The sequence below is a fragment of the Thalassophryne amazonica genome, chromosome 14 (assembly GCF_902500255.1).
Source record: "Thalassophryne amazonica chromosome 14, fThaAma1.1, whole genome shotgun sequence".
NCBI classification, from domain to species: Eukaryota; Metazoa; Chordata; class Actinopteri; order Batrachoidiformes; family Batrachoididae; genus Thalassophryne; species Thalassophryne amazonica.
Window position 1 is genome coordinate 21,523,734 of NC_047116.1, and position 14,092 is coordinate 21,537,825.

The following is a 14,092-nucleotide window of genomic DNA, read 5'->3' on the forward strand; positions in this document are numbered from 1 at the left end:
GACGCTTCACACTCGGCTGCAAACCGCCCCAGTGCACGCTGAAGGTCCTGATTTGATGAAGCCAACAGAACCACATTGTCCGCAAACAGCAGAGACGAGATTCTGTGGTTCCCAAACCAGATCCCCTCTGGTGGGTCTCAGAGGTGTTATCTGATTTCAAAAACAGCATTTTTAGATTTAGAAGTGTTTATTTCTTGTTAACTTTTCCAAAATATATGAGAAACATATTAGATTTATATAGAAATAAGCTGTTTCGTAGGGTCTTCACCATCTTGGTTTATTTTGTTCAAGCGAGCAGTCAGCTGATGGTACCTTTCTTTACTCTGATTGGCTGTTGCTGTGTGCTTCCCAGCATCCCTCATGCAGATCAAGGGAAGCCCCCACACGATCTATGACATCACTACCAAATGTAGGTCATGGCATCTGATCGCTTGAATTTCTCCCCTTCAGGGGTCAAAATTCTAAATTGTTTCCAAAGAATGTGAATTCTGATCATAATGGCAATATAATATTATGAATCCCTTATTTATATGCTAAGGAATAAAATTATAATGGTGCCCCCCCCAAAAAAATTATGACTTAAATCTTAAAAAAAAAAACTCAAAGGCTGTGTAGCTTTAAGATAACCCAATAAATTGCAAAATCAAGCATTTATGTGAACGAGGCATGCTGGGCAGCAGATATTTGATAAATACATTTTTTTATTTATAGTTTTATCGATTCTGTTAAGGGAAATATTTCCTCCCCCACATTGTTTGATTTACTGTTTCACGTTTCCCGTCAGAGGTCAAAAATCCACTGATATGTTGATGCACTGAGCTGTTAGTTTAACACACAAGTCAAATACAACCTTGCATCCACCAAATTCCTCTGTGAGTTGTATCGTATTGCTCGAGCAGTTCAAATGCTCTTTGTTCAGTAACACAGTTTAGCTAATCGACATTATTCTCAAAAGAAACACAAAATATCCGAGACTAAAACAGTTTCCAACAGTGAATTTTCATGAGCTTTTATTCTCTGAGAACAGGGATGGAGAATTGAAAAATACTTTTAAAGCAGTGCTTTTGTCCTGTCCCTTTTCTGTGAAATAACACAGATGATTGATTGAAGTAACAAGGTAATATGTACTTCTGATTTGACTTTATATTAATACTATTACTGTTTTATGCTTACAAGTGAATATTAACAATATATACCTGGTGTTTGTTGAGCTCAGCCACACGGAGGTTCCATTCCTCCTCAGTCATCTCTGCTGCAGGATCTGCTGAGTCATCCAAAGCTGTTGTCTTGTCTTGGAAAGGGGATCATGGCGATTTAAGATATATATAAAAAAAAAAAATTAATGAAATCACTAAACTTCATCATCATCATCAGCATTTCCACTCACCGGTGCAGGTCATGGCGGTGCAAACCCAGTTTCCGCACGCACAAACACAGCGGTTACACTCCACCTGGGTCTCTGCACCGTCCTCGTACGTCTCATCCTCCAGAGCACACTCTGCAGAAAACACACGTTGCATCAAAAGACTGGCTGTTCAACACGTGTCCCCATGCAACTTTAACATCAGCAACAGCAAACTCTAAAAGGTTTAATACACCAAAGTAAAATGATAAAATTTGTAATTACGAAGTCACGGCTTGATTGGACTGCACAGTTTTCACACATGGATTTATTCCCATTTGGTCTATTCCCATTTCAACTACACTGAAATTCCCATTTCGTCCTAGGCAAAACTCCTGTTTGGTCTACTCTCATTTGGTCCTACTATTCCCATATCGTCTACTGGAAAGCTGTCAATAGCTGACTTTATGGACTCTGTAAGCAACATGTGTGGCTTGTAAACTGTGATATTTAACGTGAAATAAGTGTTATAAATACTAAAAACGTGTTGTTGTCATTTAACACATCACTCACTCACTCACTCATCTTCAACCACTAACGGCCCGGTCACACTGCATACGACGATTCCTGAACGAAGGAAAAAAAAAGCCACAAAGTCACAAATCATCGAGAAAAGCTGTACGAATGAACTTTCATTTTTCCCATCACCGAACAGCCTGCGAATCAAGAGTGCAAAAGGAACCAAAGAGGAATGAAACAAAACCGAAGCCAACGTTGACCTCGACGCTTTAAACAAAAACGTTCACAATCACATGACCAACAGCAGCTATAAAAGGCACAGGCAGCCAACCTCTCCCTTATTTCCACAGTACTTCCAGGCGAGTGATTTGTTTGTCTTCACATTCTCTTGAATTGTCCTTTGAAACGTCCACACATAGTTGATAAAACGCTCTTAACGCTACTGTTACTGTATGAAAATGTTCAGCTGGTCGAGGCTTTAGTTATTGAGTTGTTCAGATGTCATTGCGTCTGTTCAATACGTCGGATATGTGAGGTTGAACGAAGTCGAACAACGCTAACGTTACAAAAACTAAGCAAACGTTAAGAAACCGTCAAGAACTACAGCAAAACGAAATATGGACAAATTGAGGTTTTCGGTGGCATTCCTTCAAATTTTTCAACAGTTTAAAAATTCTGATGAAGCACCAGATGCAGGAAAGAAGCTGAGCAAAGGTTAAACAATGTCAACAAAAGTCCAGATTTCTTGTTTTGTTTGGGCTTTGTTGCCCTTCATTAGTGCTGTGTGACCAGGCCTTTAGTCCAATTATGGGCCGCAGGGGTCTGGAGCCTATCTCAGCAGTGACAGAATGTGAGGCGGGATCAGTGGTGGGCACAGCTAACCAAAACGTTAGCTTCGATAACTGCTAATCAGCTAACTGTAAAGTTATCTTTTATAATGCTAAACCGATAAACTGCCTAAAAATTTATCAGAAGCTACAGCTAACCGCTAACTTTCAATTTTGTCTCCCATACACTTTCAGTTAATAACAAGCCAATTTTGAACTAAACACCCCTAAAGCTTCTAATAGAATCAAAGGCGATCACAAACCCAAACACAGCCAATGAGTCAACACCTTGTCTTTGTGCACCCTGCCCACTGCTGTAGGGAAGCGTCATTTACTTTGACAGGATACAGTGGTCCAGCCATGAGGCAGAGGTGTTGAAAAGGAAAGCAGGTTTGACTTATGGTTTTGATTTATAAATCAAATTAATCCGGATAGAATAACTACATTAATGTAAATTCTTAAAATGTACAAAGTGATATATAACACATATCTGTTCATTTTAAAATAATGTATTATTCTGAAGATTTGAACATTAACGCACAGATGCCAAAAGGGATTATGGGTAAACTTAGCCTCTGCTCATACTGATTGGTTGACTAATTCATTCTATGTGTGTTAGTGTTTACAAATAAATGTCTTTTGTAAAATATGTAATTTTTTTTGGTCGGAGGAATGCGAAGTTTGCAAGGTAAAAACAAAATGAACAAAAAGCAAACAAATAAACTCAATATGTCTGAGAGTGGTGGGTGAAGTAACGGATAAATGTACCTGTTTGAATTTTCTGTTTGGTTGACAGTTTGATAATATGCTCATACCAGTTCAGAAAGAGAATGTTACACATGCTAACAACAGCTGACTTGTTCTTATGGGCTTATTTTTATGCTGCACTTTCTACCACTGTGTGTGATGTTGCCCCCAGTGGTGAACAAAAGGTGAGGAAAGGTAGCGCTGGTGTTCTGCAGGACACTCGTAAAAACCTGGAGGAACCCGAGTGCTGCGGTTCAGTGTTTGATGAAGAACGCTTGTTCACACAGAGACCAATGCCTCTGCTTCCTGTGAACTTTCCCCTAGATACAGCTGCATCAGCTGACTGATCACGCTGAAGCCACACAACCAAGAGTCAGTACAAACCACTCGGAAAGTAGCAACAAACTCAGGCTCACTTTTTTAACCGACAAGGCCCCAGTTTTCTGAGAGATGTCTAACCCCAAACACCACCTCAATCGGGTTATGCCCATACTCCAACTACAAACAAAAAACCTCTCTAAGTGTCTTTTGCGAAGTATTTCGTCACGCTCACTCTTCTCTGGTGGATTGAACCCGGGCTTCAGGCAGCTGAGGAATTCATCAAAGCTCAGCTTCCAGTCAGCGTTCTCGTCTGAGAGCTCAATCAGGGCATCGACACACAGGCTCCTGGGAAGTGCACGCAAATATAAACACAGAATAAATATTTGCTGCTCTGGGAACACTGCAAAAAATAGAAGCACACTGTGGAAAAAAAGTTAATTATTGTAGATGATACGTGTTTATGTCATGACACCTTTGTCAGTGTTTACACAAGACCAGATAGGGTTCAGTGACTTCGTTTGTAGCGGGAAAATGAGTACCACAGCATGCAGATATAGATCCGCATATTCCCACATTATCACAGAATGGAATGGTCAGTTTGAAGCAATATACAGTATTGACAAACCAAGAATCCGAGTCCTGTTCTGGAACCAGGTGACCTTCAAATACGCATGTTTAGTTTTAAGTGACGATGACTAGCTCAGTGCTGTGGACTTTGGAGCTCATTTAGTATAATTTTTTTTGTTTTTGTAATGCAAAAATTAAGATATCTGCAAAATCGGTGCAAATACACACAATGTTTTAAAGGGGAACGCTGGAATTTTTCAACCGGGCCATATTTTTTACATCTTTTTTGGGTTAAACATTTCACACAGACAAAATCTATTTTGAGTGGTCCAGTATTGAATTAGAATGCTAACACCCTTATGGGCTACACAGTTATATGATGCAAGCCTGTGGGGCAACCTACAAATCTCAAAATAAACAGGGGTGCTTTGGGGAGGCAACCCCACCAGAAGTACATTTCTCAAGTTCAAATGTTCCTATGGAGAATCCACAAAAATCAATTGATGTTATCATCTGCTTATAGAGGAGATAACCATGAGTTTATCCCCTACCAATTCAAAATCTTAATTTTTTTCATTCCATCACTCATGAGAGTCCCCATATTACATTCAGTCATGCTCAGTCAATCCTTCACTGCCACCACTCTCACATAGCAAAAGAAGTGATGCATCAAACCATGAATGACATTCCTACTACAATACTATATACTACACAATATTATATAATGGCTGAAAAGATCCTTGTCATTTGATTGGTGGTTTGTATGTCACGTGACATGGATTGTTCCATTTGCCATTGTGTTCCATTTAGTCTGCATTTTTGGTTCTATTTAGTGTGCAATTTTGGTACTATATATTTATGCTATTGCATGCCGCGACCACCGGCGTGCTCACGCTAGCAGTGATGACGCTTAGCTTATAAACAAACATGCCGGGGTTTGTTTTGGTGACAGACAACAATTTGACCAAGTTTATTATTATTATCAGTACACTGAAGTAGCTGAAGTACAAGCACTGTCGGATGGAAAGCTCGACAAATTTCTGTTGCGATTTTTCGTTAGACAGAGGAAAGCAGACAGCAGTGCACAGTGTCAGATATGAACTACGTCATCAGGATTGTTTTTCAACTATTTGACTGTTTTTGCAAGTTGACTGAGAATAATTTTGGATGGGATTGGATTAGACAGAGAAAAAAGATTTATTTTTTGTATGCTGTTCTACTACAGAGAATTGTTTCAAATGAACAGTGCAAGATGGTTGTGTGAGTGAATAAGAGGGTGACCACCACTTTCACTTAGTTTGTGACTCACACACACACACACACACACACACACACACACACACACACACACACACACACACACACACACACACACACACACACACTGACCTGAGCAGCTTGTTGCTCTCCTGGTCTGAATAAGATTGGAGGTCAACAACAGACTCATTGTGCTGGATGAATTTAAGTAGCTCTGCAGAATCCAGCTGGGAATCACCGTTATCATACGACTGCAGAAACATGGACATACATATATATAGATAAAGAAAAAAAACACAGCTTAGACTCAGTTCTTCTGCTTGATTAGGATAACAAAGATGCACTGAATATTTCTTAGAGGTTATTATCTGAGTATCCTGTGTACGTGTGTGAACAAACCACAAATACCACTCTTTATGAAATGCACAGTGTTTCTGATGGATATGTCAGTTTTGCCTGTCATTAAGTGAGTAATCTTTTTCAAAATGCCTTCCACATTGTAGTTAAATTTAAAGAAAACAGAACTTCATGTCCTATTTTTCCGTGCATGTCCACAGCAGTGCCTTGCGGAATTCAGCTCAGTATGGACAGCAGCTCCCAACAGCACAACTGAGAACCCTGCAATGTTTGAGTACGTTCAATTTCTCTCGACAGGAGGGAAAAAATTTCTCAAGATGAAGACTGTTATGTAATTCGTTACCAATGCTATGCTCTGTCACATGACTATGACCCAGTTGATGTCACTGATTTCTATACTTACCGGTTGTGACCCAGCACTACACATCGTCCAATCCAGTATGTAGTCATCAGTGGTTCTTGGAACCACAAGGCCTCCGATGTATGAAGGGTGGGACTTACTAATAACGTGACATTCAGAATGCCCGCTGAGTGTTCACATGATCAGAAAGTTCTTTTCACATGGGGCAGCCTGCATGACGATGTGCACGCTGACATGGTTGCCCCTGCCCGTAGCAAAGGCGATATGTGTTTTTATGTATTTCCATATGAGGACAGCATGCCCATGCACGTGCCTCACAGAGGAGTGTTGTCAGGTGATATCCTTCATGGCATGGTATGTGTTCTCCAGCTGTGACTTGCGAGTCCACAGATCTCAACAGCAGTGTCTGGTGCGGACACACCCACCTCTGGCGATCAACTCAGCTCAAAGAAAAAAGTGTCACTTTCTGTTCCTTTGTTCTGTGATTATTTATTTTATGTATTTGTTATGTAATTATGTATGTAGTTATTGTCTTATGTATTTATTTAATTGTCCTGGTTCTGTTCTCTGTGTTATTTAATTATAGTGACATAATTAAATAACACAGACTTTAAAAATGTTAACAGGGCCATCTGCTCTTCTTTTCTAATGCTCTTCATGTCACCCATAAAGTAGCAGGAGTCTCTGACAAAATGACAGGGATTTTCTTTGAAGTGAATTCTAACCATCCTATGCCTGAAAGTTCACTTCTCGCTGTGTGTGCCGTTGCTGTGAATCTTATATAAAACTGCACGGTGGACAATACAATGATTCATTTTGCTCTAATTCCCCCCAGAGAAGAGAATCCCACCTTGAAGTATTTTAGAAGGATGTCAGAAAAGTTGGATCCTTTGACAAACCAGCCATCTGGGACGACCTCTGTCTGCAGCCACTGGATCACACGGCTCCTCAGCTCATTGCGGTCTGCGGCATAGCACACGACTGCAGGTGTGGGAGCAAAAGTCAGAAGTAATAAATAATCCAAATGAGTCAAATCTGTCCAACATTTAATAATTTTATTGCTAACTATCTCAGGTTTGACCTCTGTCATACTATACTGATGTAGCTTAGTCCAAGTCACTTTCCATTGGGTCATAATATGTAGTTATTGCACCCTCACCCTCTTCATATCAGACACCGCTATAAAGCCAATAGTACTGCAGCTTGTCCCTCTGTGACTGATGATACTCAAGTTGACAAGCACTCGCCCAGTCTCACACCAAAGTCGCCATGGGTAGCCCCGTGGTGTCACTGTGTGACACACGGGGAAACATTTACTCTAAAGGCCCACTGACACGAGCATGAATTTGATTCACACACTTGCGTGACCTGTGTCGTGCAGGAGAGTAAACTCATCTTAACGGGTGCAGACTGAACGTGAGAGGGACGCCGGTGCGTGCAATTGCGCAAAGAGAATTTTGAAATGTTCAAAAAATCCTTCATGCATAAATGTGCTATGTGGCATGATCTGCTCGCCAACACGACATGCAGCTTGTCAAGTGGAGTAAAGAAGAAGTGAACAGAGCGAGTGTTTGCGTCAGCGGATCACATCAGAGCGCAGCTTGTCTGAAGGATTATAACAAGATGTTAAATCTGTCATAAACACACTTTAACAGCTGCAGACAAGAAGGAAAGAAAATGCAACTGTTTTCCCAAGCCATCACATTGTAAACATGACAAATAATTACCTTTTTAGACAGCTCCAAATACTTTCTCCAGCTCATTCAGCACGCGCGAACAGCGCTGCTGGAGCAGTCCTCTGTGATTCAGGAAGTAATTAGAGCCATTTTCAACATATAACTTGCAGAGAAAATGATTAATCCACTACGAAATAATTACTTTATATACGCAGCATCCAGCGTAGAGTGCGTGGCAGGCGGTGGAACAAAGCACGGCATCCAGCTGGGAACACAGTAGGTGGATCATCACAACGACATGCGTTCAAGTGCGTGAATCAAAGTCAGTGGGCGATAACTCTAATCATAGGCTTAACAATGGCTGTAACCATAACCAAAACATTGATAGATGTCCCCTGATGATGCTGAAGTGTAGCAGATAGTTCCATGCACTGTCAGAAAGAATGGATGCAGCCGTCAAAAAATGGCCACCTGAAACTAAATAATGCAATGAGGGAGCAGGGGGGGTGGGGGTGGGGGTGTATCCAACTTATCACATCATGATGGAAAGAAGCACTGACCAAGCATAAAAATGTGAGAATGTGTAGGCTGATTCACTCATTCAGATGTCTGTTTGGACTTGATAGACTGTATACCTGAATAAGCTAATCAGCTTTTGGCAGAGCGGGGAGAGATTGAAAATGTGCAGGTTAGGTGGTCCTTGAGGACCTGTTGGAGAACCACTGTCCTAACCAATGTTAATCAACCAACAATCAAAGAATTACAGAAGTCGACTCCAAACCTTAGAAAAGGCCAAGTTGGTACAGGGTTTCCATGCAACCAGTTGCCTCAGCAGATGGTTTTACTGATGAGCTCTTCAAATCAACTTAAAGCCCTCTTGATCTGTGAAATCACCTACTCAAGTAATCTGTAGCAATGAAAACCTCCCAATGTCTTGGCCATTCATGGCACCCCCGGTATAGACCTTACTTGTGTCTAGAGATTTTGTGTTCCTGAGGGAGTTCTTCCTTACCACTATACAATCTACACCAGGACTGGGCAACAGTGTGCCATGAAGGGCCAACCAAGATGGTGCAAGTGTGCCTTACAGTCGACCGCCTCAGCAGGTGGTTTTACAGATGAGTTCCTCCCCTCAACATAAAGTCCTAATCATCTGTGAAACCACCTGGTGAGGTCATCAGTTGCAAGGAATCCCTGTACCATTGGCCCATCATGCCAGCCCTAGTCTAGACCTTATTCATGTAGAGCACCTCGAGGTGACTCAACTGATTTCAATTGCTTTGATGTATCTTGGGTGTCATAAAGGATATACTCCTACTTGCAAAGGAGTAAAAACGCTTTCATTTCAAATTGGAGTAGAGTTCGGAGAAACACCACCTACTACTACTATTACTACTACTATTGCCTAGCCTACAACCCCTGGCAAAAATTATGGAATCACCGGCCTCAGAGGATGTTCATTCAGTTGTTTAATTTTGTAGAAAAAAGCAGATCACAGACATGACACAAAACTAAAGTCATTTCAAACGGCAACTTTCTGGCTTTAAGAAACACTAAGAAATCAAGAAAAAAAAGATTGTGGCAATCAGTAACGGTTACTTTTTTAGACCAAGCTGAGGAAAAAAATATGGAATCACTCAATTCTGAGGAAAAAATTATGGAATCACCCTGTAAATTTTCATCCCCCAAATTAACACCTGCATCAAATCAGATCTGCTCGTTGACATTGACCCTATGTGTCTTTTTGCAAGGAATGTTTTTGCAGTTTTTGCTCTATGGCAAGATGCATTATCATCTTGAAAAATGATTTCATCATCCCCAAACATCCTTTCAATTGTCCAAAATATCAACATAAACTTCTTACAGTTCGGTCACAGACGTTGACTCCAGTTTCCTCCCATTCGTTCCTCATTTGTTTTGTTGTACATTTTTCGATTTTTGAGACGTATTGCTTTAAGTTTTCTGTCTTGACGCTTTGTCTTCCTTGGTCTACCAGTATGTTTGCTTTTAACAACCTTCCCATGTTGTTTGTATTTGGTCCAGAGTTTAGACACAGCTGACTGTGAACAACCAACATCTTTTGCAACATTGCGTGATGATTTACCCTCTTTTAAGAGTTTGATAATCCTCTCCTTTGTTTCAATTGACATCTCTCGTGTTGGAGCCATGATTCATGTCAGTCCACTTGGTGCAACAGCTCTCCAAGGTGTGTTCACTCCTTTTTAGACGCAGACTAACGAGCAGATCTGATATGATGCAGGTGTTAGTTTTGGGGATGAAAATTTACAGGGTGATTCCATAATTGTTTCCTCAGAATTGAGTGATTCCATATTTTTTTCCTCTGCTTGGTCTAAAAAAGTAACCGTTACTGACTGCCACAATCTTTTTTTCTTGATTTCTTATAGTATTTCTTAAAGCCAGAAAGTTGCCATTTGAAATGACTTTAGTTTTGTGTCATGTCTGTGATCTGCTTTTTTTCTACAAAATTAAACAACTGAATGAACATCCTCTGAGGCTGGTGATTCCATAATTTTTGCCAGGGGTTGTAGAATAAGCCAGGAGGAAAAGTAAATGAAGTAAATGAAAATTGATGGGAGCAAAGTATATACACATAAACACACATACCTGGACTGGCAGCAGTTTGTTCTGTTTTCTTTTCTGAAAGGTAATTAAAATAGACAAAGGATAAGCAAAATGAGACTAAATGTAAATAATAATAATAATAATAATATCAAGTCATGGCTTGAACCAAATGTTAGCAGAATACAGAAGTCCAAAAGAAAGCTGAAACCTTTGACTATGACAGCGTTTTTCTGCCACAAATCAATATTCAAGTCAGCAAGAACGCAAAACCAAAGCAGGAAAAGTTCACTCAAGATATAGTAAGACTCATGAAAATTAGACACATTTATTCAAGGCCAAGTGTGAAAAAGTACTAAAATGGTCACATGGACAGCCTTTACACAAATGAATCCGATGCCATACCACATACAGCAAGTGTCTTTTTTTAAATCTAACATTCAGGAGTAATCATTCATTCATTCAGCAATAATTATTTTCTGTTGATTTAGGGTCAGTGCAAAACTATGTTGAGACAACAATACAGAAGCCAACAACAAATATAACCAATAATATCAAGTTTCTAAACTGTACATAACACACACACACACACACACAGAAATTTGGCACAAACAGTTTCTTTCACAGTTGTGGTATTATTAAATTTAATCATATAATGCCACTAAAGATTCAAGAAGCAAGAAAAAAGTATAAAAATGAGGAAACACTTTCTTGAAGGAGGCAAAAGAAAAGAGAGCCTTCATGAGTGGATGAATTCTACCAGAACATGATGCCACTGATTTTGATTGTCACCTTCCTTCAAATGAGCAAAAGCATCAGCAACTACAGAAAAAAGTCTCTAAAGAGAAAATATATATATATTAATAATAAAAATAAAAATTAGTGCATGACAAAAAGTAACGTAAAACTGCAGGAATTTGGTTTTTAGCTGTGGTGGTTTGGACAATGTCCAGTCCACTTCTCAAAAATCTAAGAACCGTACACCACATTGAAATCTGAAAATCTTCTGGGGTCGACACAAACCTTTAATCACATATTGATTGACACATGAGAAGATGAAGCATTTTCATATGTATTATATTAAACTAGGTCACCTAAATGAAGAAGAAGACAATTTAAATCCCAAAATAAATGATGCTATTTATATAGCACCATTAAGCTGGTTGTCATCCACCGTAAAACAAGAAGAACATCTGAGGAGAATATGTTGGGTCTCAGAAAACAAGTGAAACTAATAAATCATGCTCTCAATCTGAAAGGCTATATTCTTGAATAAATAGAAGGAATAGCATGCATACTACTCAGAACTCAGCTTGTTGAGACTGTGTGAGACAGCCATAACAATAACAAAGAGGATGACTAGGGTAAGGTAAAGCTAACTATAATGTGTGAAAATATTTAAAATAAATGTAAAGATTTAAAATATTTAATTTTATATATAGTGATATGCACATGCATAGATTTAGCTCCTTGAGGTTTTGAGTGTTTAGTAGTGATCAGAAGCAGTTTACTCTTGAATTCTTTGTGCCAATAACATTAATTAGCACAATATTTTCCACTCAGTAACATGGTACTTCCAATATAAATAAATGATGCAGTGATTAAATTTTGCCTCTTGTTGCATGAAACGGTAGCATCAAGTTTAAAAAATAAATGTGACTTACAGAAATGTGTGACATGTACATTTTTTTCCCTATTCATGACGTGTTTTTTGACAGATGTGACTAATACTTTGGTGTAACAGTCTGGAAAATATGGTATATAATCTAATATTATGACTTGGGCTTGTTTCATAAATTCCGCATCTTGCACAAAATCTGGTGAAACATTACGGTCTAATTTTACATGAACATTATTAAATGTCAGGTAAACATGCAAGTTTGGGCTTTTTTGGGTCTTGACAGAGATGTTCACTAACAAATACCTTTTCATAATTACTTTTACTTTTACTTGAGTTTTAGTTACACCAGTTGTGCTTTTTCCTATAAATCCTGAGTTGTCCTAAACATCAAGGTTTAGTGGTTTAAATGAAGTTATACCTGCAATGTAGTTACTTTAGGCAATGAATTTCTTCAACTAAGTACCACTTGTGCTTAAACAAATATCCAATCGCTGCCACAGCAATGCAAATATTTGAATTTGAACTTATTTGAGTGAGATGGAGGTAGTAAATAGTGTATGGAGGCACCTTCATGCCTCCTGTGAGATTGGCAGTACTGCTAGTGATACCTGCACTGCAATTTGAAAAACAGTCTTAGAGAATGACAATAAGCCTCTTGACCTTGATTGTAATTGCAAACATATCATTAATGATTCATCTATGCTGCTCGTACCCTGGCAGTGTCCTTCGTGGGCCACCTGGATCTTCAACCCGGTCAGACAGGCGTCCCTGTGGAGCTCACAGTGATTCCTGTAGGTCTTACCGTTGCTGCCACACACTGACCTCTTGTGGGGTTTACAGCTCTGCAAAAGAGACATAGAATTTGCTGAAGATTTTGTTTGTTTGTTTGTTTCTGAGTAATGCTAAAGGACCCCTCCTGTACCTCTATGCACAGACAGCTGGGCTCGCCCTTCTCGTTCACAGCACACTCCCTGCCTGCCCCGCAGAAAACATTGGCACAAACTTTGCTTTTGCTCTGCAGCTCCTGAAACACAAGAAACACGCGTTGTCTTAATGCAAAATATATTAGCTCCTAAAGGCTTCGTGCTCCAGGCGGCACCGTTTCTCTATCCAGAAGCAACTCCACACAACAAAACAAACAAAAAAAACAATTATATTTTAGTGTATTTGCTGCAGAGACAGAACAAACAACACAGTCCTAATGAGACCCAAAATTAGGCTCATTGGTCCCTTTTTACCTCCATCAACAAAGTTATGGTTTGATTTTTAACTCACTAATTAGTCCAATTACACAAACTACTTTTCACAATTTAGGAAGAAACTTCATAAATGCTGTTTTTTTTGTGTGTGAGAGAGAAAACAACAGTTTTGCAAATGACTTCTAAATTGTGAGGCATTTTTTTGGAATTGCTGATACAATTTTTGATACACAGTTTTGAATGAATTGTTGAAACAAGTTTTTTTTATTTTAACTTTTGATACTCTGTGTGCTTCTTACCCTGTGTGCTGCTATACACTGCTGCTGGAACTTCAGTTTCCCTGAGGGAGTTTTCCCAAGGGATCATTAAAGTTCTGTCTAATCTAGTCTACACCAAAAATCTAGCCTCTGATATTATACCTACATAAATATTCCACTATTTCTTATTTATTTATTTGGGAGGTGGGGGGCAGTGTTCATCATTCTCCTTAATTTTTTTAAACCCAGTCTTCACCTTATCTTATCTTTTGTTTGTAAGGACGCATTCAGACAAATTGTGTACTGTCTCATGTGTTGCTCCAAAACCTGGATGTACCATTCAGTATTGATGGTGCCATCACAGATGTGTAAGTTGCCCATGCCATGGGCACTAACACCCCCCCCCCCAATACCATCACAGATGCTGGCTTTTGAACTTTGCGTTGGTAACAATATGGATG

At 39.4% G+C, this 14,092-nt stretch overlaps 1 protein-coding gene across 1 annotated transcript in view; it reads right to left on the reverse strand.

Annotated features, from left to right (window-relative positions):
* The window catches only part of LOC117524787 (follistatin-related protein 1-like), a 69,503-nt gene that overhangs the window by 10,987 nt on the left and 44,424 nt on the right, over window positions 1-14,092 (reverse strand). Inside the window, exons 3-10 of the mRNA XM_034186607.1 lie at window positions 13,098-13,199; window positions 12,888-13,017; window positions 10,600-10,632; window positions 7,149-7,279; window positions 5,713-5,831; window positions 3,989-4,101; window positions 1,388-1,498; window positions 1,197-1,291 (exon numbers count right to left, since the gene is read on the reverse strand). Coding sequence (XP_034042498.1) covers window positions 1,197-1,291; window positions 1,388-1,498; window positions 3,989-4,101; window positions 5,713-5,831; window positions 7,149-7,279; window positions 10,600-10,632; window positions 12,888-13,017; window positions 13,098-13,199 — 834 coding nt within the window. The remainder of the gene's footprint in view (window positions 1-1,196; window positions 1,292-1,387; window positions 1,499-3,988; window positions 4,102-5,712; window positions 5,832-7,148; window positions 7,280-10,599; window positions 10,633-12,887; window positions 13,018-13,097; window positions 13,200-14,092) is intronic.